Source organism: Micropterus salmoides, unplaced genomic scaffold, assembly GCF_014851395.1.
Source record: "Micropterus salmoides isolate LMB-PRFRI ecotype aquatic unplaced genomic scaffold, ASM1485139v1 Ms_hic_scaffold_13, whole genome shotgun sequence".
Taxonomy (NCBI): Eukaryota; Metazoa; Chordata; class Actinopteri; order Centrarchiformes; family Centrarchidae; genus Micropterus; species Micropterus salmoides.
Genome location: NW_024040374.1, coordinates 1046528 through 1073709, shown reverse-complemented (window position 1 = coordinate 1073709; position 27182 = coordinate 1046528). Strand labels below are relative to the sequence as shown.

At 40.8% G+C, this 27182-nt stretch overlaps 1 protein-coding gene and 1 long non-coding RNA gene across 10 annotated transcripts in view; one reads left to right on the top strand and one right to left on the bottom strand.

Moving 5' to 3' along the window:
• mast2 (microtubule associated serine/threonine kinase 2) overlaps positions 1 to 27182 on the bottom strand; it is a 205524-nt gene that overhangs the window by 171314 nt on the left and 7028 nt on the right. Inside the window, exon 1 of one of the 9 annotated variants that reach the window (XM_038715000.1) lies at positions 26626 to 26830. The exons of the other annotated variants lie outside the window; for them this stretch is intronic. Coding sequence (XP_038570928.1) covers positions 26626 to 26655 — 30 coding nt within the window. The 5' untranslated portion in view covers positions 26656 to 26830. Of the gene's footprint in view, positions 1 to 26625; positions 26831 to 27182 lie in introns of those variants that run through there. 9 annotated transcript variants of the gene reach the window in all.
• On the top strand, positions 455 to 14147 carry LOC119900223. The gene is made up of 2 exons (XR_005444029.1): positions 455 to 863; positions 13678 to 14147. It is a non-coding gene; the product is annotated as an uncharacterized LOC119900223 (long non-coding RNA).

Below are 27182 nucleotides of genomic sequence, written 5' to 3'. Positions count from 1 at the left end.
CATCTACTCAGGACGTCCAGGCTAATCCACAGAATTGGCACCAATTAAGGTCATTTGTAATGGATTTCTATCGGCTATATAAAGGCCTGATCCTGTTCTTCTTCCTTGTTTAGTTCTCCAGATACAGCAGCCCTTGTGAGACACTGTGTCATAACACGGATCAAACAATTCAGTGAATCTTAACTTCAGCAATAAACGGACTTACTGCTTGTGTCAACCAGTAAAGTGACATTACGGTGCTCTGTTCTCTGAGGTCTTGATGAGCTACTGTTGTAGTCCATTAAGCTGGTAATTGGCCATGCACTAAGCCTCATCCTTAGTTGCGGTTACTAAATTGCCTGGTGACAAAAATGTTCTTTTAACACTCTAGATAGTGTTGCACTATTGTGCAACGCTACATCACAGCTTAGTGTGGTCACAAGTACCAGACACCACACAAAGCATCACAGCTGGGTGTGGTTCAACAGACTTACTTTCAAACCCACAGGTCAGTTCTCTCCATACAAGAAGAGCTCCTTTTTAGATGGCCAATTACTGCTAAGGGCTTGCCATATTATATCATTCACAATATAACGGTTTAATTTCTTAATATGATAAAAAAAAAAAACCTATAAAACGACCGCTGCACACGCTGCAATAACAAGCGTGCCTGAAAATGAAAGTGGCCTTGCTACCAGGGTGAAAAGTGGAGCAACTTCAGCAGTGTGGAAGTGGTTTGGTTACAGACGATCAGATGTACAACAAACACAGTAATATGTAAGAAGTGCAACGAGACTGTAACTACAAAAGGGGACAGAACAACAAACACATTTCACCACCTGAAGCAGCAGCACCCGGATGAGCACGAGGAGAGCCAGAAATGAGTGAGTTGTAAACCTAAATATTTTCCTGTATTTTCTCATATCGTCAAGAATATCAATAATGCAGAAATACCCTGATATTATTATATGGTCATATCGGCCAGACCTACTTACTGCACTGGTAAAGTGCATTAAAACTCCTTTAAAAACAGGACAAACATACTGACTGCACCCAGGTCTTCCTCAAGGTCAAAGATGATGATTTACAATAAAGTGCTGCCAAAAACATAATAAAATAATGGTAAAAATTATAAAACATCTAAGGCACAGGAATGAAATAAACCACAAGGTTTTCAACTAAACCAAGATTGTGATTATTAGATTATATCTAATAATGTCACTGAACAAAGTGCTCAGCAGGGAGGAATTCAGTTTGTGATCCAACTTCCCTCTCAAAGACAAAAGTGTTTATGACAGATTGATTTAAAAGTTATTAAGGATAAAATATGCAAACATCATTTAACCCACCCAACAAAAACTAGAAACACCCAAACAAACAATGTACTGTACATGTTCTCTTCCTCAATACTGGGAGGGAAGTAAAACTAGGATTTCACAACGCTTCTTCTCCTTTTCTCGTTCTCTCTTCCTCCCGGCTTCCCTCTGTGCCCGAGCTCCTGCTGCATCACATTTGGGCCGACATTAATCTTGTGTCACGTCCCGTGGAGAGCCGCACCACACTTTAATGTAAGATGTACCTCTACAATCTGTCGCGTGTCCCCTCATAAGGCTGAAACCAAGCTCCCAGCTGAGGGGCCCCTCTCTCACAAAAGCACACAAACAATACAAAGATAATGCAATTAATGGATCTCTATGAGTGGTCGTCTGGTGCATCACGTAGGCAGAAAGTAAAGTTGAATTCTGCCACCGACCGTACACTCAAAACAGGCGGCGGAGAGCAGAGCAGCTCACGCCCACACAACAAAAAAAAAGACAGACACAATTAATCTTGTGTATTGTTTTGTTGGCAGCAAAGGAGGCCAGACGATCCAAAATGTGATTTAAAAACTCTCCTGGCTCCAGAGTGTGTTGACGGTTAATTCAATGAGCTGGCGGCTGAAGAAGTGCTGGAGAATTATTACCACAATGGCTTGGAAGTGAATTTTAATGCAGCAGATGCAAATGCACAGCACAGCACAGCACAGGGAGATAGATGGGTAGACGCTACACAGCAAAGTGCACCGTGTGCAAAGACGGATTGTTGTTCGAGTTGTTGTTTTTGTTAGCTGGTTTAGTGTGTGGGTGTGTAGGCTGACCACCAGTAAAGATCTCGAGAGTTGTCTCAACATCGGAACAGACAGTGACAGCACATTTAAACATTCAGCACTGTTTTGCATTTTTCTTTTAATCTTTACTGAGTGGAAACATTTCCCAAGCTGTCCTTGCCACCAGAGGACCCTGATTTCTACAGTAGGGCTGCCGCTTGATAGTCGACCAAACCGTTGAGAAGAGTCTTAGTCGACCAAGTTTCATTGGACAGTTAGTTGCAGAAAGAAAACAACCTCAAACTCCATGCAGGAGTTGTTAGGGCCAGGACGAAAGGGAACAGTTGCAACACGGACATTTTCTCCAATAAAGTGTCGCGGACACTTAACCGCTTACTGCAGCAGCCTTTAGCTAGTTAGCTCAGTTAGCCGTGCAGCTAGCCGCATTTGTTCCTGTGGAGTTGGAAGTTATTTATTCACGTGTTTTGACCAGCAAGACAAACGAAAGGTTCAGTCTCCTCGCTGGTTGTCCCAACACATTCAGAATCATTACCACTCGTCGTTAAAGGACGGCTCGCTGCATGCCCAAAAATATAAACATATTTAATTATTATCTAGCTGATTAAAGGCTTAAACTATTGACTAATGTGTGTGTTTAAAGACTTACTGTACTGCTTTTACATACCTGATCCTTAGTAGCAGTAAGTACCTGAACTTGTCTTCATCGCATTAAAGCTTTAATCAACTTGGATCATATTTTCAATTGTCAAAATCATTTTTGAGGGTTAGAAAAACATTGTCGTTTTTGTCGCCTATTAACTAAAACAATATTAGTGCTGCTGATGTTCAATATGTTGTTCAGAATGCTAAATAAAATCTGACCGTAGAGACCAGAGATTTTCCATCAACACAGCTGATAAGTAAACTCTCATTACCCTGAGGTGATGTGATTCTGTACACAGATAGCTAATCAAGCAATAGCTCACGACAGGCCGTGGTATACGCTTATTATATCACAGTTAAGGGGGCGTTGTTCGGCCCGACGGTCACCAAGTATGGCAAAAAGAAAGTAGGCTGACAGACGCACTACAATTTGACTTTATTTCATCAACAGACATTTCTTTATGAATACAAAAAGTAGTCCCGCCAGGCTGCCGGTAGGCTACATAGCGCATGACGGTTGCTAAGCAAGATACATCAATGGTTAGAATTATAAGAACTATTTATTTATATTTATTTGCACGTTGCCCTTTGTCGTGCAGCCACTAAAAACTGTCTAGTGTCAGTACATTGAATTTGGTAACTTGAACTTGGCCATAATATGCTTGCTGCTGTGTGCCGGTGCCTTTAATAGGCTATTATACCTACTATAAAGGGCTGAATTGGGTCTCTCATTGAGCAACAGTCTTTTGAACAGGCTACTGAAACTTAAACTGCAATATCGCAGACATCTGGAGCGAGTAGTGGACTGCTGTGTGTGCGTTTTTGTGTGTGTGTCCCTCTCTCTCTCTGTAAAATCTGATCTGCATAAGATCGCGTTTTAATACCAGGTGTAAATGGGGCGTGAGACCCCCACGAAGTTCAGCTTATAACTCGAACCCTGTTTGTCGCGAAGTGATACGAATCTATGCGAAGGAATGCGACGTCACACCTGTTGTATACGCTCATTATATCACTACTATGAACCAATCAGATTGCTTGATTTGAGCTACACGTTTTATAATGGTATATACTGTGTGCGTGTGAAACGCAATTTGCACTTTGGTGACAGCAGCTTCTCCTCTGGGAATCATCATCACTTGTTCTTCATCATCACCTCTAGCTGTGTCTAATGTCTCAGCCATCCTACAGCGTCAGCAGAAAGACACATTGCATAATTACGACATTGTTTACCTCAGTGTGTCTCATCTCAGCCTCTCACGTAACTCGACAGTACGCTTAAGAAAAACATTCCATACGAATGATCCGTTCAGTGACTCATGTCGGTGCTGCTATGAATGAATGATTTTATTTGACGATTTAAAAAACACATGTAACATAGCACTCACAGAGGATGAAAACACAACAAAGCCTGAAAGGAATTTCCATTGTGTTGCTCTAGTATAACACTGAACACACCCCAAGATAAAGCAACACAACAACACCACAACAAGCAAAGACAACACATATAAATAGAAGGCAGTGGGGTAGTGGCTATGTCAGCGTGCTCTTGTTTTCTTGGACAAGTTTTTTAAATAAAAGTATTTAAATATGCTAGATGGATCTTTGTAAGCATTTATTTAAGGCCACTTTAAACATGCAATAATTAAGTATTTTGGTATCATATACATACAGGGAGCGATGGGGAAAGATGCATCAAAAGGTATCTTAAAAAATAAATAATAAATAAATACCTCTCAAATAACTATCAAAATTAATCACAATCACAACTGGTGCAAGAAAAAATTTTTTTGGTCCCGTTTGAATGTGCCCTGAATTACACGGAAGATATTTTTGCAAGTCAAGAAAGTTTGTCAAACTGTTGAAGTATAAAACTGTGAAAATATGTAATTAGAAAGACTACAAACCCAAAAGTCAAGTATGTGACTGAAGCTAACGTCAAAGAGCTTCCATGTGTAGATGATGTGATGAAAGGACCAGGAGACGTCGGATTTAACACGCCAGGTGAGATACATCTGTGCGTGGAAAATAGTTAAGTTCCCTAGCTGGTAGCAATTAAGCAATGAACATTAGCTTAGCATTACAGCAATAACATGTCGGTGACGTATATTGTGCAAGACGAGAGATGACGTTCATTGAGCGGTTTCACTCAAAACTAAATGTTACTTTACTGTTTTGTGTGTTTTTGTTTTTGTTTCTGACTTGCAAAATTATTGCTTCAATTGATAAACATCATGCGTGTAATTCAGGGCAGTGAGGGCACATATATAAATAAGGAACAAAAGACGAAATACGGTCCCATGAGCTGGAACTTTGGCTTTCTATTTTCAAAATATAAGAAAATACATTTGTGATATTAGACATTCTGAATTTGTGCAATGTTTTATAATCAACACAAGGCTCAGGTGAAAGTTTGAACTCTACTGGAAGAAAGAACACAGTTGAATGCTGCAGTAACTACGCATTACAAAACATACAAAAATACTGAAAACTGCCTTGTACAGTATGTAGAAACCTGCTCTTTGTCCAGTCCAAAGACATTGCAGCCAGTTCAATTAGTAGCCTATGTAGTTGCCTTTCAGCACAACTAACTTCTCAGATATTTCTGGTGTTAACCGCCTTTTTAAAACCCTGTAAAATACCAATTGCAAAATAGTTGGTGCTGGTTGGCGTTGGTGCAAACTGATGAGCAGACAGTACACTCACAGTACTGTCCGTACTTGCTTCATTACTCCACCACTAACCCTTCAAAGGCACAATCTAAGAACGGTCACTGCAGATCTTAATATTAATCAACAGCATTTATCAACTTGATGTAATCTAAACAACGTTGTCCTACCAAACTCCAGTCTAAAAAAGCAACATTTTGATGGAAATCAGGAACTGTCTGATAGAAGAATAAGTAAACAATTCCAGCTGTTAGTACATTTTTGGATACTTAGTTTCACATATTTTAGTGGATAGTTTACGTTTGGTCCAAACACATTATGGTTAAGTATTGATATCCAATAAACAACAGAAATTTAAGAGAAAACAATATTGATGATTGATTAATCAGTAATTTTTCAAGCAAAACTTGCTTCACATTCAGTGACAAATGAAAAGCATTCTCTCTTCCAATACTTGCAACAAAAAATTGTTTGTTCAGTAGAGAGCTGAGAGCAAACCAATTTTTTCTTTGGCCAAAAAGAAGCTATTTCAGGACATCATGTTGGGTAGACTCAGAAGCATTTTACACAAATGTCTGGTCTTAATGATAAATGAAAATTCAAGGTACAAATAGATCTTTCCATGGTGTCATCTCCCATTAACACACAATCCTTTGTTTTCCATGTAGATACCAGTGCAAATACTATACCAAATTTATAATATTCAGTTTTTCATTTATCCAAAGAACATTTTGTGAAACCAGAAAAGTTTTTAATTGATCAGACTAAAATATCCAAAACCTTTGCTAAAACCGAAAGATTTGAGATAGGTCTATAATTATTTGTGTGAAATGGATCACCAGTAACGGCGTGACGTAAGCCTGTTTCCATGGAATAGGCACTGTATCTGTGTAAATGGAAAGATTAAAGCCATTTTTTACAAAACAAGACAAAGTCCATCTGGCCCCGCTGCCGCTGTCAATGCTCTGCAAAACGTGCAAAACATCGGACTCCAAGAATGGTGCGAGCTCGAAGGCCAAAGAAGAAACGGAAGAAGAAACCACTTCCCCTTGTAGTGTCTGGGATCTAGTTTCAGCCAGGGGTAAAATTGTTCCAAGCTACCTGTGAGCTGTGTTTTCTTTAGATTGACTCATTAGACTCATCATAAGATTGATTCTTTAGCGTGTCCTCATCTCAGCAGTCCATATGACATGCCCTGGTCTTTCAAGTAACTCCAAAGTAACCCATCCGTAGTCACGTAATGAACTTATTTCAACCCACACGATGTTTTCCTAAACCTAAATAAGAAAATGCCTAAATCTAACCAAACTGCAAATGTACTGTAGGGTACAACTGCATCAAATACTGAGGCTCCGTCTGGCTTTTTCAAAGCGTCTGTATTTGATGATCAGGGATGGGACAGGCTAAAATATGTGTGACTTGGTCAGAGAGAGAGTTCTTACCCACTTACCCAGAGTCAGAAACTAATATCTCTCTTAGGACAGACCTGAATGCATTTGGTGCAGTGTGAAGTTATGTCAAACAGCAATATTTAGGCTGTCTTGGCTTAACTGTCTATGCGATTGCTTAACTGAGTGTCGATGCGATCAAATAACATAATGATGATCCCATAGGCATCCAGGAATTGAGTGAAAATAAGCTAGTAAAATAAGGAGGAGTGAGGTGGAGCCTTTTCCTGAGCTTTATCTGAGGGGAGGCCCACATTCTCAGACTTTGAGTTGTCATAAAGAAACGTATGTTAAAATTCTATGAAGAATCAAAGGACTGCTTTCAACACGTAAGACTACTACAATACTAGGACCCTTTTCAGATTTGATACCCAGCCCTAGAAACAAATGAGTGAGGGGAGTCAAAGGCAGACAAAAGTCTGAACCCCAACCCTGCTGACTTTGCAGTGTGTGTGTGTGTTGCTGTTGGAGGTAAACAACAATTAACAGTCTGAATTTAGAGAATCAGGCCTGTTACATCATGACATTAATCACATGTGTGTCTGAGCAGGATTACATTGCATCATTTCTGCTTCCTGTCTGTCTGTGGGTGTACGCCGGGCTGCAGCGCAGCGTCAGAGCTCAGTGTGAGTGAGTGTGTGTGAATACATGACTGGTAATCAGAGGTGATACAAGTGCTGATCTGTTCCAGCTGTGTTCAAGCTGGAACAAGGCCGAGAAAAATGACAGAGAGAGAAAAATGTGAGGAAAGGAGGCAGAAAAAGGTAGTCTTAGTAGTCTGACAGATGTGAATGATGGAGGGACATGCAGGGAATGTAGGTAGGCGTGTACGGTGAGCCAGGACAAAATGTGGAAAACAGTTTGTCCACACGCAAAGCAAGAACTCCAAAAACAAAAGCCAAAAAAACAATCCTCAGTCCCCCGCATAACAACAGGGAGAACAACGTGATTTAATGAGCCTTAAAGCCACAATCTAAAGACTAAGTTTGGTGAAACTCTCATTCGTGTCCCGACATGAAAGAGAACTGTGGGGAATGCCAACTCTGATTTTTGTGTTTCCGTAAAACAACCGCAGGTCAAACTTGAGTCAATCTAAAGAAAACACAGCTCAACTTGGCTCCTGGCCTTACTAACGCCATGCCAAGCATGTCTACTCCAATATAAGCAAACGGTTCTTCTTAATGACACTTTAAGTGGGACTAAATGTTCCTTCAAATTCCTTCAAGTACACATAAAAGATCTTAGCACACATAGTTTTGTTTGGGGGGGAAATTAGAGAAGCAAAGCACACCGCTACCTCACGCTGCTCCCAGTTCTACAATAGAAAGTGTTCCAGGTTTCAGATGATAGATGAATGGATGGATGATTCTTTTTTCAACACGGATTCAGATCTGGAACCAGGACTAGAGGCAAATTTATAGTTTCTGTGTTTGCGTTGTTCCCGTTGAGATCAGTATCTGTGCAAAGGAACAGAGTTTTATGGTTAATCAGTAACAGCACAGCATCCTCTCTGCCTCGCGGCGCTGTTGTTAGTGGCAACTCGGCACGATTACCTCTGAATTGACTGTGAATTTTTCCCCTTTGAATGAAATTCAGACCTTAAGGCAAAGGAAAACGACCTGGTCTGACTTTTCTTTCAGGTCTGTTCATTTCAGACAGAAACCGACAGCTAGAGAAGTGAACACAGTGGAGCCGTTCACTGGACACAGTATGCAGGCCAGCATATCAGTCGACTGGGACCGACACAGATCAGGAACTCAGACAAAACATGCAGACCATTAGGAACATTTCCATACTGCTGAGCAAATGCAATAAAGATGCATTTCAAATACATGTTCATGGTGCAGTTAAAAAACATTCATTTCCTATTAACAGTCAGTCCTACAAGACTCCCGTCCTCCCTCTATCAAAGCGGTGAGTGATAAAAACACTACAGTGTGCTGGTGGATGATCAAGACACAAAATCATTCACTGATAAAACAAACTTCATCACTTTCATCAGGAGGCAGCCATGAAATGCGATGATGAAAGGCGTCGGAGATGGTTGGTGACCCTTGGACCGGTCGAGGAAGTGGTAGGACGAGCCGGAAAAGGCGCAGGAGGAAATGCGATGCTACCAAGCCGACCAATCACAGTTCTTGTGGTCTGCTTCGCCGCGACGTTACATTTTTGGGGAGTCAGGCTACGGCGTAGGGCACGGCGTAGGGCACGGCGTAGGGCACGGCGTAGGGCACGGCGTAGGGCACGGCGTAGGGCACGGCGTAGGGCACGGCGTAGGGCACGGCTGATGGAAACACGTACTAATTAACATTTTATTTTACTTAAAGGTTGCAACAATAAAATAGAAACTCATGACTTCCCTGCTGCACTCGAGTGGCACTGGCAACAGTATTCCATGTTTTAAAACACATATTCCATTTACAGCAATATATTAAGAGTTAAATGTTAACTTTCAGGCAGTCCATCAGGTCCTGCTTAGCAGTCTACTATATCTGCAGGGCAACCCTGGTTTATCTAGCATGCACCTTATACAAGCAGGTGAGTAAAGGATATTGTCGGTGTTTTATGTGTTGCATAAAAAAAAAAAGGTAAATATTAGGTTATTATGGGGTTTTACAGACTGTCAAACGTTCTGTTACATTTGACTAAATTATATGTTGAAGTAAGAAGATCAAGATAATTAAAAAAGATATTTCTGAAATTTCAGGCCTTTTAACAACCTGCAACATGTATGTAGTGCATCACCTGTGTTTGTGCATTTGAAAATCCAGTTTAATAAATAAAATAATAATCCTTATTTGTAGAGCACTTTCAAAAACAAGTTACAAAGTGCTTTAACAAGTGTAAAGACAGTAATACCCAAATATTCTGCTTACTAGTGGTTTCACATGCAATAAGTGCTGTGACATGAATCATCAGTGAGTGTGTTTTTAGATGGCTTTCATTTGCTGAATCATACAATAACACTCATTACAGCTGAACAGAAGGACGATGAGACAAGAGCACAGGAGAAGAGGTCAACTCTGGGCCTGATTAAAATGAAGATTAGGTTATACAAGTGTTTAATTAGGGACTAGCCTAATTAATGTACTTCAAATAAAAGTTGGTGTGTTTGTATGTTAGTGTATAAAAAAGGTCAATCATCCATCGAGCTCTGAGGAGATCTTCTGGATTTTTTCCCCCCACTTTTTTTGCTAAGGTTGGTAATCCCACATTTCTAAATTCAAGTTCAGCCCAATATGCAATATGTCAAGTGCTTAGCAAAGTAAAATGCATGCCGTGTTTCTGACTGCCCAAACAAATACCTAATGAGCCATGCCAGAACACTGTGAACAGAGCGGTCAGCTGGCAATGTGAGGTGATAAAATGTCAGCAAATGCAGCTATGTAGCTTGCTGTGTATGCCCATTCTGTATTTTTTAGTGGGTTTACTCCAGTTAATATTCTGTCTATGTGTGTTCTGCAGCTGTCAGAGCAGAGATCCCATCACGGCAGGTAGCGTGGGAATCTTTAAACTGTAAGCCCCAGGTTAAGGCACCCTGCTGGGGAGCACCTGACCACCTCCAGGGACCTTTTCAAATGCCACTAAATGATCTCTGGTCTTTCCGTGAGTCCACCAGCTGCAGAAACAACTCCATCTACCTTACGTTACGGCTGGGGGAGATAAGAGACCTTCTGAGGAGACTCCACTGCTGGGTCATGTCTGCCCTCACAAACACACACAGCGTGATCAGGGAAGAAGAAAAAGAGGGCACTTGTTATGTCATATGGTCATTTAGAGATGGTTTCTGTGATCTGACTACATCATGTTCTCAAACCCATAATGGAGAGCTTTAGGAGGACTGGACTGTCCCTTTTACAGTCCACCAGTCTGTGCTGGATGTGCTAAAGCCCACATGTGTCCTCCACCAATTGATGTAGCTAGACGGGTACACGGTTAACTAGAAACATATCGAATTTTTATGTCACTTGTTTTCATTTGAACGGCCAAGGGCAGTGCTGAGGGTGCAACTGTGAGTACACTTGACAAAGAGTTTGTAACGGTCAGCGATGTTTTTCGTTCACTTTCGGCATCAAGCATCCCATTGCACCCGGAACAATCTGAACACCATCTGTTAGATGAAGACGACGGTGGAGTGAAACAGAACTCCAGACCAGAGAGACTCATTCACTACGTCAGTGTTATAAAACTCCTGACATCACACAAAGCTCTAGATAAAGTATGACATACTGCAGAGAGTAAGAGGTTACCAAAAAAATAAATAAATAGAAACAGAGGAATGATAAATGAGCTGTGTGTTAATATGAGGTCAAACTCAGCAGGTGCCCTCCAGCCTGTCTCCTTTAACGCCTCTTCACCCAGTGAGGTGACCTTCACTGGCCAGCGCAGTCCCCCCGGGGAACCAGAGGTAAATAAACCACCGCTGAACCACAGTCCGGATAACAAGACGGTTGCTGTGGATCTCTTCATTAAAAAGGGGGAAAGGTTTGGAAGCAGCAGCGAGAAGAGACAGAAAAGAGGAGTGAAAATGTTACGGCGGGAGGTTTCTTTGTGAACAGTGGGTCGCATTCAGAAAATGTCACGCTGTAAAATGTCACACATCCCTCTTCATCCTCTTCCTCTTGTCTGCACTCAGCAAACTGTCTGCGCCGGGACGAGCTAAAGGCACACAAAGGTTGCATTTTTTTCCTTTTTCTTTCCACGGACTGTTGCGAGAAAGTGGTGACGCAAGACACACATCTGTCATTTCAGTCTTCACAACGTTAGTGTGTTTGCAGAATTTAATTATTTTGCAGGGAGAGGATCAGAGATGGAGCGATGAGAAGTGAAATAAACTGAGAGGGATTATGTGGATTGTGGATGTAATGAAAATGTTCCGTGTTGGCCACCAGCTAGACGTGAGCTGATCGCTTTGTCATGGATGATATGGAACAGATGGGGACAGCTCTGTTTTCAGAAAGAATTCACTAAGTATAGACTAGGACTGGGTATAAACATTGATTTTCAAATCCCAAAATTGCTCTTTGCATCTGTTCCTTTTCTCTATAAACATGTACATTTACACTAAATGTGTAAGCTGGTACAGTTTTATTTTCCTTGTTTGCATGTTTTGGGCCACAATTTAGCCTATATTATTTGATCTTAAAGGATTTTTTTTCTTCAAAGAAAACAATAATGTTGCTTACATGTGGAATAAAAAGAAATTATATTTCAGATGGACTTTCATAATTATGCAATATTGGTTAGTCTGGTGTATTATAATCTTTAAGAGTCAGTTCCAATTAAATCAAAGAGAACGGAGTCAGTATATCTGAAACTGAATCAAAACGAGAGACCGTACAGCTCTAGTTATAGACTATAGATATAGGAACTAATCACAACAAAAACAATCTTGAATCTATAAATATCAGAAAAATTGTGAAAACAACTGACCGCAATTTCTTAAACCTCAAGATGAGGGCTTCGAATTGTTCAATTTTGCTGACCAAAACCCCAAAACACAAAGAGCTTCGGTTTACCGAATCTGAGAATCTAGTATTAGCAATTTGCTGTGGGAGTTTTGCTCCGTTTGCACTTCTAAAATTTTAAAAATGAGTAAAATCTGGAAACATCAGGTGCTGTGCAATGCAGAGAAAAATCTTCCTGTTTTGGTTTTACAGCAGGCTTCAAAATCCATCACTTACTCATGAATAAATGATGGCATGAACACACACACACTCTACAACCATTAGCATTTAGATCCGCCATTGCAAAGCAATGAGAATAATAAAAAGGGCTGAGGAGTTAAATGGCTTTTCATACAGCTGCTGCCACAGTGATAAAGCTCATTAAATGCCTGGCTTTGACCCAACTGCACAAAGAGGATGTGGAAATGGGCGTGTCATTCTCTCAGTGTGTTCATATGGGAGGTGTGCTGTGTGCAAGTGCATATGAATGAGACTACAGCAGTGACTGAGCTGGGTACAGTCTTAATGTAGAGACACCAGGTCAGGGTGTCTGTCTGTCTGAGACTCCAGACAGAAATAACATTTGGAATTTTCTTCATTCTGTAAAATACTGAAGCTTAGTAGCTTTATCTGATTTTAAAAGATGCAAAATCAACAAAAATTAACAAAATCTGTAATTTTTCATCATGTAAATTTGACACATTTTTCTCAGATGATAAATAGAAAAGTTTGGGGTAAGACAGAAACATTTTTGTCGTTCTCAATCACAAAGGTGTTATGATTTTTATTAATGTAGACAGACTTTGAAAAGCCTCAGTAACATTAAAAAAAGTAGATTTAGTTGTCTAGTGTCTAGATTGTGAAAAAAGACAGAAAGTTTCCAAAGTATGGGATAATTTCAAGCTAAAAAATGTTGTTGTTCTCTGACTGGTTAGTCTGTGAGTTGGGGTTGTAACGTTGCAGTGATATGACAGCTATGCAGCTGAACCCAGTGCCGGGAGCGCCAAGCTAAAGTATTTCTTATCCGATTGTTCGATGAATTGATGAAATAATCTGTAGAATATTTGATTACTAAAATCATCGTTAGCTGCAGCCCTAGTTTTATTACTGAACGAAAGAAGATGATGCTTCTTTAAGGCCAGGGTATGCTTGAAAAGAAAGAGACAATCGCTATATAGAAGGGAGAGATTATTATTTAATTAAAAACACATTTAGACAGTTTCTCCTTCAAAGACAGACAATGACAGAAGTAGTCGTGTGAAAAAAACTCTGCACACCTGGTGGCAAAGGTCATTACATTATAATAACCTTGCAACACACTCAACAATGTGTTTTATAAAGGGACTCATTTCAAACATAAAATTGTGCTCCATTTGTTGTCTCTGCAGCTCTTCCCACCTGCCGACACCACCGTGAGCACGGGATTGGGTGGGCATCTATCAGGGGGATTGACAAAGAGAACCTTGTCAGAGAACATTAGCCTGGCCATCACAGTCAGACGCCTTCCCCCTCCCAGCGGCTCCTTGTTTAGAGGTTGAGGAACCAGCAAATTGGATTTTCACAGCTCCACTCTGCTTAGCATAAACTCCCTGCTCTTCCTATTCATGATGTAACGTGTCTGCGTCGGATTTCAAAGACTACACAACTGGGGCAGAGGGTGGTGTAATGGCCCAGAGCGGTGTCCTCGTTAGGGTTTTCAGCCGCAGATAAAAGGAGGATCTTGGAGGAAGCATGGAAGACGCAGTTCTTGGTTTATTTATACATTCAAAAAGTGTCTCGCTGTGACATTTTTTAGAACGGCGCTATCAAAACTTCAGCCAAGGTTTTGGTTTGTTGTTCATTAAACAAAACTTAAATTTAAAGAGCATCAATTTTATTTTTCTATTCTCCGAGTGTGCTTATGGTTCATTTCAGAAACATTTCACCACAACATGTAATTACGAAGCCATCCCAGTGAATTTATCCAATTACGTGTTAACTTCACTTAGTGAAATTTAAATTTTTTTTAACAATTATAATGTTCTGTAGTGTCGTCAAGCCGTTTCAAAATAGGGTTTTAAATGCATAGTCTTAAGCAATTCTAACATTTATTATCCAAAACATGTTAGAAATGGACAAAAATACATACTCAAAAATACTGGAAAGAAGGGCTTGGGCAGACGCAAAGATCCCTTATCAGATGCAGGGCTCAACGCTAAACTTTTTTGCAACTGGCCCCATCGGGCCAGTGGGTTTAAAAACTTGCTGGCCCCAACACAATTTTTACTGTCCCTCCTTCCAGAACTTATTTATCAGTGTTACTTACATAACACTGATAAATAAGTAAGTTATGTTATTCTGTTAACATGTTTAATCGTTTATTAAATGGATTCTGGATATAAAAAAAAAAAACTAAAACTAAAATGTAATTACAGTTAAAATTAACCTGTAAAAAATAAAAAAGGTTAACAAAACAATTTACTTTTAAAACAAAACATACTAACAGACTCAAACATGACGTGCTCTCTCCTGCTGACAGCCATTTAATAAAAAAAAATGTACACAGAGCAGCGAACACAAGTCGCCTCTATCGTGACTGACAGGTCGCCATGGTAGCAACTTGTCAATCACAAGGTAGGTAGGTCATTTTACCATTATTTCTAATGAAACCGGACTTCTTTTTGCAAACAGCGGACTCGCCCCCTGCTGTCCCGACGTTACTTTTTACTGGCCCCGGGCCATCAGGCCACCGTTATTGTCCAGCCCTGAACTGGCAATTATATTATTTGTATAAAATGTGTTATGACTGCACTCTATTTTCACTTGAAATCTGTTTCATTTTATTTCATTTCTCTACATTTTTACTACTTCAGCTACTTCCAATCTCAGATGTTGTTGTAATGCATTTGTTTTCTATATGTAAAGTACTTAAAATTGCCTCTGTGTTTGAAAGGCTCTACACAAATAAACTTGCCTTTCCATAATGACCATTTGTAAATTTTGTATGATCGATTGGTCATATGATTCCTTCCTTCCTGTGATGTGTGGACAGCTTGACGAGCGATACTGAAGCAGGAGAGAAGGTCTTCAATGAAATGACGCTTGGACGAGCGCGAGCAGCCCATTCAGAGCCGATTTCCAGCCAGTTAACTCAGGTTTTCATTGGCCTGGACTGTGAGGATTACACAGTATTATATCTGGAAACATAAAGCCTCTGGATTCATCACCAAGTCAAATCATGCCTGCTAAACTTCACCTCCTATCAGAACCGAACGGTATTTGAACTCGTCGAGATGCACCTGAACCTGATAAAAAAGCTGACGCATGTGTGATGAGATCGATGAAGAGTTCCACATGTTTTAATCATCATCTTCAGTCTGGCTTTGGGTCTAATGACACTGTCTCTCTCACGCTACCCAGAGGAACAACAATCAAGCGCTTTCACAAAAGCTACACTCCTGCATCCAACAGACTGCTGGAGTGGAATCCATCTTCATTATTGGCCGTGGCAAGCCATTACTTTTCCAAAGCACAGTCAGGCTCTCTCAGGCTACGTAGTACAAAGCTAGCATGCTACATTATTCCCATAGGGGTCCTGCTGCGCTTACTGCCAGTATAAATGTGTGGTTTGGACGCTGGGTTAGCGCGGTTAACCAAGCGCTCTCTGTTTTCATTCTTGGCCCGGCCCGTCTGTCAAAGATCAGCGAACATAGAGAAGGATGGAGTGTGTTTTGCAGGTCTTCATGTTGGTCCTGAACCCTCCAGTCCTCCCACCCCCTCACCTCCCAGATCAAGGAGGGTCAGCAGTGGTGGTTTTTAAGTTATGTAAAACAAGCCTGGCAATAATGAGCTAGAATTAAGGAAATGTCCTGATTTAACTTTAATTTAGACTTGTTTATTTAATGTTATTTTACCGGATAATGTTTTACTTATTTATTTCAGTTTCAATTAATGACTTTAATGTTATCCATTTTTGGGGGGCAATTTTAATCTGTTGGCTTGTGTAAAGCTCCTTTATCAAGTTAACAGCAAAATCTTGTCTTTTCAGTTCAGATTCTCACATAATATAGCTTCTGAAAGATTAAAAGTCTGGTGACACACGAGGTCTAAGTCTTATTTATTGTCAACAGGACTGTGTGTCTATATCATAGCTTGATATTTCTTATTCCTCTGTTCGATAGAGCTCCATTGTTGTTAGAAAAAACTATTATAACCCAGAAAGTATTAAAAGACAGATTAACACATTGTTGGTTCTGGTCTTTTCATGTTATTTCCCTTACAACACAAACAAATATACCTAGAATAACACAAGCTTTATCCTTTAAGAGGACGTGGTGAAGAGGAAATAATCCTGAGTTTCTCACCTTTACCACCTGCGCAGACTTTTTACAGTGAATTTTAATAGTACGGCCGTCTCAATCCCCCGAGGACAAAGCAAAGCTAAACAGAAATCAGCCACTGCCTGTGTCCTCCTCCTTCTTATTGTTTAAATCCGCTTGTTGTTCTTCAATCTGGTCAACGCATGAAATCATATTAGTTAAAACGCAATAGGAAATCCAGTTAAGCCTAAATACATTTATAAAACAATGTGGTCTACCATTTCAAATTCAGTCACAGCCTGCTGTGAAAATTACTCATTGGCAGATGGCAGGTGATCAGCCAGCCCCAACTGCTCTGCTATATCTAAGAACATAACAGATGGAAAAAAAGAGAGACAGAAGAAATGAGAGAAGAGGTGGAGGAGGTTAGTAGGAAGCGAGCCAAGAAAATGATGCAGAGCTAAGAAAGAATACAAACATGGAGGTTATCAGCATGAACTGTAAGAGTGCCAGCAGTGTAAAAACACACACACACTATGGGCAGGTTAGCATTTGGTACAAATTCCTAGACTACCGAAATTAAGGTGTAATAAAAATGGCAATGATCCCTGAGGGGACATTCATAAGGAAACTATTTTGCATCAGTAATTATGTTTTGGAAGACACGAAATGCTGCTGCTGCAATATGTTCACTGCCAACATGTTTTAGTGTGATATTGCTTCACTGCACACTTACGTATAACTACGGTGTGGTTACCATTATTTTAGGGCTGGAGAAAGACTTTGTGGTTGCGCTGAATAAAAATGTAATCAGTCACACAGCATGAGATGTACAGATCCCGGTAAGTCAGGGGAACAAACATTATTCCAGAGAAATTGTTTGGCAGAGGTGATAAGCCACCCACATCCTGATGGATCCTATCTCATGATCTAGCAGATGACAGTCTAAACATTAAATGCAGAACATGCTGTATAAAATGGCGCCTTTGCTACCCTTAAGGTCGACGTATTAGTTCATAAATGTGTATGAAGTTTTATCTAGCATTAGTGGAGGTGGTCCGCTATAAAACACTGCAGCAAACCCTGAATTTGTGCATATAAATAGGTTACTTGTGTCAAATCAATTAATTTCTGCTCTCAAACTATGATGTGTTAAACAACAGGGTTAATATTTCAACATATGTTTAAGCATTCTCAAAGATAACACTTCATTTGCCTACAACAGGGAAAATAAGGAGTCCATCCATGTATGGGGATTACCATAAAACTCTGAGTGACAGCCCGGGCTTTTATTTGCTAAAAATGACTGAAGTGACCCTGCCTATATTTGGGACAGGCCTTTAATTCCTCTTGCACAAAAGTGAAATAGGCTACTATGAACAGTTTTTATTAACAGAATATTACTTGTATAAAAATTATCCAATGAAACCAAATAGACGTCATTCATTTGATTTAGCTCCAACAGACGGCTTATGTGCTTTTATTTTGAAGGCAGCAACATAATGAAAACATCACGGTGCAGGAAGAGGAAAAAGTGGGAGAAGTTAGCAGACAGAGAGCGATGGACATGACAGGATTCACAACTTGGATTCATTTTTATGAAAAGCTGTTTTGATTCTTTTGATTGGTGGACCCTCAAAAGAACTCCAAAGAACTTATATAAAAACCAGACCAGGCGTCTAATGGCGACCTGCGTTTATTTGTCAAAATGTGTTCCCACACCAGGCCAGGAAACGGGGCAGGCGGCTGTTTGGGACTCGGCCAATAATTGAAGTTTTACGGTAACTCGCTTTTGGAGCCAGTCTCAAGTGGCCACTCAAGGAACTGCAGTTTTTGGCCCTTCTTGGCTGATGCATGCTCCTCCCTAACTTGCTGCAATAACAACAACTGTTTCTTCAGTCACCTTGAGTTTCTGTTGTGACAGTAACTTTACTCTCTTTCAAGAACACAAACTAATAATTTTTGTAAAAAAGCCTGACATTCACACACTTCTCACCGCACACAGACTGATCCGCTGCTTCCTTCACTGGCTTTGAACATTACCACTGAATGTGATGTGTCCAATAAACACATTTCCACAAAAACAGGATGTCCTAATTATGTTTCACTGAGTCTTTCAATAGGGAGAATCTGCAGGTACAAAGTCTGACCCAATATTTATATTTTACTATATAATACAGCTGCAGACACAGTCGACGCGGACTGCAGGTTTTAGCTGGTTACAGTTACAGCATGGGCAAATTAATGATGTCATTGTCATTTCCAAACGTGAGAGTGTGTGTTTTTTAAAATGCACACACACACACACACACACACGGGAAGATAATTTAATTATATTAGTGTAGTACAATCCCACCTGAACAGCAGCAGCACTGCCAAAACATCCAAATACCTCTAAAGCCGCATTTCGACCAAATGAACTTTACCCCAGAACTACTAACCATTGGAATAACTCACTGCGTTTCCACAGAAGGGACCAGGGTCTAAATTTAGTTCTAGGGTCTTTACTTTACCCCCCAAAAAGTCCGTGATCGGGGGGGGGGGAGCTTGCCTTGCAGTGAATTTCTGATTGGGCTAGTAGAAGCTACTGGCTTTAAATCGGCTTTTTTCTACGACTGCTCCTCTCTTTTCCACCGCTGTTTGCACACAAATAAATCACAATCAACAGTCAGATGGCCACACAAGTCTCGCCGAATTCCGCCTGAGATCATACATCAGCGTTAAATTTATTGCTCGGAAACAGCAGCCAGCGTGCAGCGGTGTGTTTACAGCGAACAGCTGATGGAGTAACTGGATCCAGAGTTGTTGTTTAAGTTTTCATCAGTCAGTTTTTACACAGAGCTGAAGTCGGTCTCCTCCTCTCCAAAACAAGAGGAACAGCTGATTACAGCAGCTAATAAAGCTCGTTAAAAATCACGTTTCTTCGACGCTCAGGTGGACACAGACACGAGTTCTGCCAGCTGATCTGCAGCTCTTGTCGGCTGGAAATGTTTTAATAACCTTCCAAACTGTCGCAGTTTCATTTTTCTGTTGCTTTCTCTGTGCTGGAATTATTTTAAGAACTTCATGGCTTTATCCAGTTTTGATATTAAATGTGTAACAAACTTTATCATGTGTCTCTTCATTATACTCCCACATGAAAAAAGCTGTTTTACTAGTCAAGCACAGTCTGTAGTTTTTCATTATATTCCAATCAAATCTGATGTTTATTTATAAATGTTGCTCATGGATAGTGGTTACAAATAATGATGCCTGTGCATCGCTTTGGACGGCCTACAGCCTACGTCAGCTGGTTAATTTGCCTACTTTTCACAGGTCTTTGAGACCACGGTGGAAACTCACACAACAGCGGGCTGAAGGAACCTTTTAGTTCCTTGAAAAGAGATCTGAGGACTGAAAAGTCCCGGGTACTTTTAGAGGAAAAACGGCTCAAGACTGTGTGCTGCTGTCCTGCATGTGGGTGTGCGTCAGAGTATGAGCCCATTGTTGCGTGTGTGCGCGAGGACTCATGTGCATGTGGCTGTGTGTGGCAGGAAGTTTTTCAGCTCTGACTAATCTTCCTGAACAGCAACAGAGTCAGTGAGTCTCTGAAACAGACTCTCAGTGATCGCTCTCATTGAGGCATCACAAAAATGAACTGTACGAAAGCTTCTCAGCGGGCGGCCTCTTTGATATGAACACACCTTTGCAGTGAATTTCTGAATGGGCTAGTAGAAGCTACTGGCTTTAAATCGGCTGTTTTTCTACGACTGCTCCTCTCTTTTCCACCGCTGTTTGCACACAAATAAATCACAATCAACAGTCAGATGGCCACACAAGTCTCGCCGAATTCCGCCTGAGATCATACATCAGCGTTAAATTTATTGCTCGGAAACAGCAGCCAGCGTGCAGCGGTGTGTTTACAGCGAACAGCTGATGGAGTAACTGGATCCAGAGTTGTTGTTTAAGTTTTCATCAGTCAGTTTTTACACAGAGCTGAAGTCTCCTCCTCTCCAAAACAAGAGGAACAGCTGATTACAGCAGCTAATAAAGCTCGTTAAAAATCACGTTTCTCCGACGCTCAGGTGGACACAGACACGAGATCTGCCAGCTGATCTGCAGCTCTTGTCGGCTGGAAATGTTTTAATAACCTTCCAAACTGTCGCAGTTTCATTTTTCTGTTGCTTTCTCTGTGCTGGAATTATTTTAAGAACTTCATGGCTTTATCCAGTTTTGATATTAAATGTGTAACAAACTTTATGGTGCGTCTTTATTATTATTATTATTATTATATATAATATATATTATACTTATTATACTCCCACATGAAAAAAGCTGTTTTACTAGTCAAGCACAGTCTGTAGTTTTTCATTATATTCCAATCAAATCTGATGTTTATTTATAAATGTTGCTCATGGATAGTGGTTACAAATAATGATGCCTGTGCATCGCTTTGGACGGCCTACAGCCTACGTCAGCTGGTTAATTTGCCTAATTTTCACAGGTCTTTGAGACCACGGTGGAAACTCACACAACAGTGGGCTGAAGGAACCTTTTAGTTCCTTGAAAAGAGATCTGAGGACTGAAAAGTCCCGGGTACTTTTAGAGGAAAAACGGCTCAAGACTGTGTGCTGCTGTCCTGCATGTGGGTGTGCGTCAGAGTATGAGCCCATTGTTGCATGTGTGCGCGAGGACTCATGTGCATGTGGCTGTGTGTGGCAGGAAGTTTTTCAGCTCTGACTAATCTTCCTGAACAGCAACAGAGTCAGTGAGTCTCTGAAACAGACTCTCAGTGATCGCTCTCATTGAGGCATCACAACAATGGACCGTACGAAAGCTTCTCAGCGGGCGGCCTCTTTGATCTGAACACACCTTTTATGAGATCATCACAGTAAATCAATAAAATGTAATATGTACTCTGCAGGGCAGCCAGTTGTTTGATGCCTTGGCGGTCATAAATGTTTACAATCTGCCTGCCTCGCTGCAGCACAAGCAGGAGTAGTAAAGGGCAACACACACACGCAGCACTTAATATGCAACAAGACACCAACTCCTATAGTTTTTTACGTTAGTCTGTATACTTGCAGCGCCTTGATACTTGCCAGAGTATCAAAATACGAAGACACGCCGCTGTCTTTCTTTCCAGCATCAATGCAAGCAATTTTATCACATTCATCACATCACAGATTGGCACATCTCTTCTGCCTGTCATCAGGTGTGTGCTGCAAGTTACGCCACGATATACATGATGTGAAGCGCCGGTCACTACCGGTGACACACTAGGCCGGTTACATTTACAGATGAGGTACTAGATCACATATCAATCTGCCCAACACTATTTCAAAGTGCATATTTTTCTCTTCAATCTGAGCCCCCATCTACACTAGGTGGGAACCTGCTTTGTGATCACTCATATTAAATGTCAATATAGCTAACCACAAAGGTGTTTGTGGAAAGAAATTTAGCCTTTTTCACATCTAGGTGGTTCAGTGTGGATGGAGAGCTTTAAGAAAAATGTGCAGAGTCATTTCTGCAGCTATATCTGCCATCCATGGAGCACTGTAACATGCAGAAACAGGCCTTAACAAGCGGCATGTCTGAATCGCATAAAAACCTCTCTGAAAGGTTGTATTGTAACTCGCTGGCTTACTCTTCACTGCTCGCATGTTTAATTCCCTGAGGATTAAACTGATATCTGAAGTTGAATGCTTTAATCCTGGGCGTGTCACTGCCATGTGTGTGACTATGTGGCATAATCGCACATTTCAGCTCTGTCACATCTGCAGGCCCTGATTGCCGCTGGTGAAAAAACATAAATAAAACACAAGGCCATATGGAGTGTTTGCAGTGGAGAGGTTTATGTTGAAAGCAAATGTGAGCTTTCATTACCTTCTGAGTGATGTCAAGTGTCGTGTCTGTCTTCCTCTATGCAGAGACCTTGTGCAACAAGGACTTAACAATATAATTAAAATTTTCTGATGTCTATACTGCAGCTATGGGCAATGATTGGCGCATATTTGTTTTGTAATGATGTCAAGATGGAAAAACGCTGAAAAACGTATTTAAGGGTGGATGAAATACTCAGACTTGTTACAGAAATATTCTGCTGTAAAAATACCAACACCAGTAATAATACCAACATGTGTTAAGCAAGTTTTTTTTACAGCAAGATTTTCAATCTTCACTGCCGGCCTATTTTTAATAGACAGCACAGAGCAGATGAACAGGCAGAAAGTCAGACACAGATTTTCAAGATAAAACACCCTGTTCAGACTCCCAATCGTATATCAACAATAAACAGTTAAAACACACACAAAAAAAAAAAAAACAATTTAACCACGTAGCTACTTAAACATAGTAGAAGCACAGACATCAAGGACAACTGAACAAATCAACAAAATCTGATCAAGTCGGCCAAATCGGGCAGGAAAAACGCTCTTATTCTGAAATGTTCCATGCGGGATATGTAGCTTGCAGAAAGCAAAACCAAACCGGTTCACAGAGAGCCGTTATCCGTAGTAGAAGTACACAAAACCACAAATTAAATGCTCCGCTGCTGAAACACTTCAGTCAGACAAAACCGCAGCACAGCCCCCGCCTGTGTCTGTTCGCCGGACGCCATTATACCACCTATTCCTAGTCCCACCTATTATCCTCTAGTTCTGTTTGTTGTTGTAAAATGTACACGCTCTGTGCCCACTCTGACTGGTGAGTACGAGCGTAACAGGAGACGCACGGCAAGCAGGTCTGTCACACAATGATGACAACAGAATGAATTTGTAACTGCACGGGTAAGATGCGCTGTATAATGAAGTTACATTTTAATCGCTAATCGCGTTCTTTCAAATCGCAATTTCGATTTAAAAACGATTAATTGTTCAGCCCTAGTGCCCACATTTGACAACTCATGTCACAGGTTAGGCAACAGCTACTGGCTTTATGAACCACATCCTCTCTGATATTTGCAGCGTGTTTCTTGACACACTGACATACATTTCAATCAGTAACACCACAGCAGGCTAATAATGACTCTGGTGTGTATGATCATGAAAGTATGCACTTTGAAACATGAATTAATGACTTGCAGAACAAACACTTGAACCTTTAAATGCATGATAAAAAAATACCAGTTAATAAAGTCACACAAAAACGTTTATCTGTAAAGGTATACAGATAAAAAGCTACTGAAAGTAGGCAGTCTATTGTAAAGAGATTTAGGTGGCTATGCGTCCATGTTCTTGTGGTGAGTTTGGGCGGCTATAGTTAGCTGCTGAGCTGGGGGAAGCAGGATGTTTTGTTGGAAGCTCCTTTTCTGGCCACAGCCCAGAGGTTAATAACCCCCAATCAGGATGGGAAGGGACAGCCACAGAGATCACCACAGTCACACACGACGGCTCACGCCCGTCTTGTGATTTACACTGCAGCACGCTACATCAACATGCTGTAAAAACTGTCACACCCACTCAAACAGCTCTTGAAATGTGTATTGACACAGGTTCACGTGTAAACAGAGAGATTGTGGCATGAAAAGGGGGGGCAGAGATCGAGAGACGCCTCCTCTACGATCACAACCAGGAGGATCTGGCCTCAGACCAGCACTTAAAAGCACTCAGTGGAGGAAGTCAGGCGAGCACCAAACACCTGCCAAACACTGAGCGGTTTGGACTCTGGCTGCTGATTGGTCGACCTCATTTTGCTGACAGTGTCGCAGTGAAACTGGCTGACAGGGGATTTCATAAATGTGTTTCTTTCCACGTTTAACCTCTTTGAGAGGCTTTTTAAAAAAAAGTTTTTTTAATGTCACTTTATAATCTAAATGGGGTTGAAATGGGTTCTTTTTCAGCCATGAATTAAATCAGTCACATATATTGGTCAAAGAGGAATCATGTTTTCAAAATCTGTTGGCCTATTTCCTGTTTCCATTAACAGCAATGTGCCCCCACTGGATTATTCTGATTCAGCTACAACATCCATGATTGTATCTAGTTTATGCTGCTTATCCTGTGCAGGGTCAGTGGGCGGTTAGTAGGGATGAGTGCTGAAACTCGGTTTTATTAAACACAGCAGTATTGATAAGCTCCGACATCACCGGTACTTTATAACATTTTGGAGTTATCTGTTATCACACTGCAGCCTCTCCTCTCTTCTCTCTGTGTAGAGACGGTGAAGTGAAGGTAACTCCAAGATAACTCGAGTTGAGGACAGCTACGCTCGTTACATTTAGTAAAACACCAGTACTTCGAGAAAATATACAGAACGCAATGTTTTAATCTGCTCTGTTCGCAGTCTCTAGAGCTAGCTCGGCTAATGGCAAATTGTTACAAACAAGCTAAAAGGAAAGCTGTCTGTCTGTGGTCTAACTGTTCAGCTTAGTTTGCCTGAATCTTAAAATGTGGCACATTCTCGTAAACTTAACCTGCAGGCTGAGACAAACCAGTCACTCTACCAGCGGTACCAGAAGGCAGTGAATCACACCAGTAGAAGAGGAGAAGGAGGAGGAAGGACAGGTTTTTATTCTTTCAAAACTTCACGCAGTATTTTGTAGGGCTGGACCCGAATATTCGATCGTTGGGTAGGCATTCGATTATTGTTATTCGCTGTTAATTACTATCAAAGATTCGAAGCTCAAAAAATTAAAATTTGGGCCAGCCCCAGTATTTTGATGTCAGATATATGATTTACTTTACCGACATTTAGGATTTGTTTCTAGTAAGATATTATTGTGTGTGTAGTGAAGTGACTTTGCTGCTGTAAACTTTTCTGTTGCTGCCCTAGAGACGACATTTATTTTATATTTAAAATAATAAAATCTAACACTTAAGCAATCTGAAATATTTTCACAGTATTAAATGCTTTTTATTTATAGTCATATTGCTGTACCCTTAGGTGATTTTGACTTTTTAAGCCTGTTGCTCTCTAGCAATGCTCTTTGGACATAACTTACAGCTGTTATATTTAACAACATGCTGTAGTCACAACACCTCGAGCACCACGGTGATGTTGAGTTACCCCACAGCGTTGTCAAGCAACATGATCTAATATTGTATGGTATGACTTTCATCTTCCTTTTCCTTAACTCCAACACTGGAGTGCACATTCAACATCATACAACCTACCCGCCACACAGATCTCCGGTACATTTAGATACAAAAAAAAAGGGCCAGAGCGAGGACCCTACTGATATGCAAGAAATGATTAGTTTTCTTTGTCCAAATAATTCAGATTTTTGACAGCCTAAAAGGTGCTCAAAAAACTCACAAACACTTTGCACACATGTCAGAAGTGGCAAACATGTACCTGTCAAACGGGTTTCGCAAATGGGAGTGGTCAAATGGCTCACTAGCGCCCCCTACAGAGCAGCCCCCGTGGAACAATTTACCTAGCTGCACGAAAATTTGGAGGCAGATGTATCAACGTGCAAAAAAGCCTCTTGGAGCGATTCCCTAAACCCAACAGGAAGTCAGCCATTTTTAATTGAAAGTTTATGGCAATTTTAAGAAACTTTTCACCGTTTATATCCTCAGTACTATAACGAATTCCTCCAAGAGAATTAATTGGATAGACTTCAAATTTTTGCAGAGCAATCTAAAGACCTTCGCTATTAAAACTTGTGCAAAGTGTGAGTTTTCGTTGAAGGTCGTGTGTGTGGTGTGGCGTTGAATTGGTATGGATTGACTGGTTGCAGCCATATCTTCCATTTCCATGGGGATAGGCAGAGGCTGTGTTCGAAATGCAAGGCAGTTGCCTCGCTGCTGAATTAGACAGCTGCCTCAGAAGGCATCACTTTCAAGTGAAGGCATCTCCGTTTACATTGGTTTCGAAGAACCTTCTAGGGCAGCACTTACAGCAATGCGTGATGTCAGCATGCCGTCTTGCCTTAGCATTAGCTAACTAGCTATTGGAAAGCCAAATGGCTAGCAGACGCCTCAGAAATCATACTGAACAAACTTGGTTGGTTACAGTCACGGGCTGATATGATAGTTCAGTGTTTAGTTCTCGCTAGCTTTTCAAAAATCAAAGAAAGAAAATTACTAAAAACGTTTAAAAACGAATACTTACGTGTACGAATTCGGCTTGTTTTTCTGCCATCTTGACCAGTTTTTGAAAGCTACAGCTTTTCTCTCAAACAGCAGCAGACAGAGTTAACCTTGCAGGTTTCTTCTTGTAACATTCCAGTTTCCCTCAGTCTGTCCTACACGTTGCATTTACAGGTCCACACAGTGAGCTAACACATAGTTAATCAGCCACCCAGGGAAACTAAGATAACCCAATACACACAGTGAGGTGAATACACACAAGCAGAATGACTGATCTCAGTAATACACAAGCAAACAAGCCTCAGGGGACACAACAAAACAAACAATTGCTTCTAATGTTCAACTTTTCAACAGAGAACAGACAACTGCCAAACACAGACACTCAACATTAACCTCGAGCCGCCAGGTTATAAAACGTAATGAGTCCTGGACAGTTTCATATTTATCAGTTTAATCTCAACCTTCAAACTCTACATACAACTAATTGTGTCACGGTTTGATCAATCAAGAGAAATGTGTTCTTCTATGAAGAAATCTTGCCCTGTATTTGAGGAAAAGACTCTTTCCTGTTCATGTCAC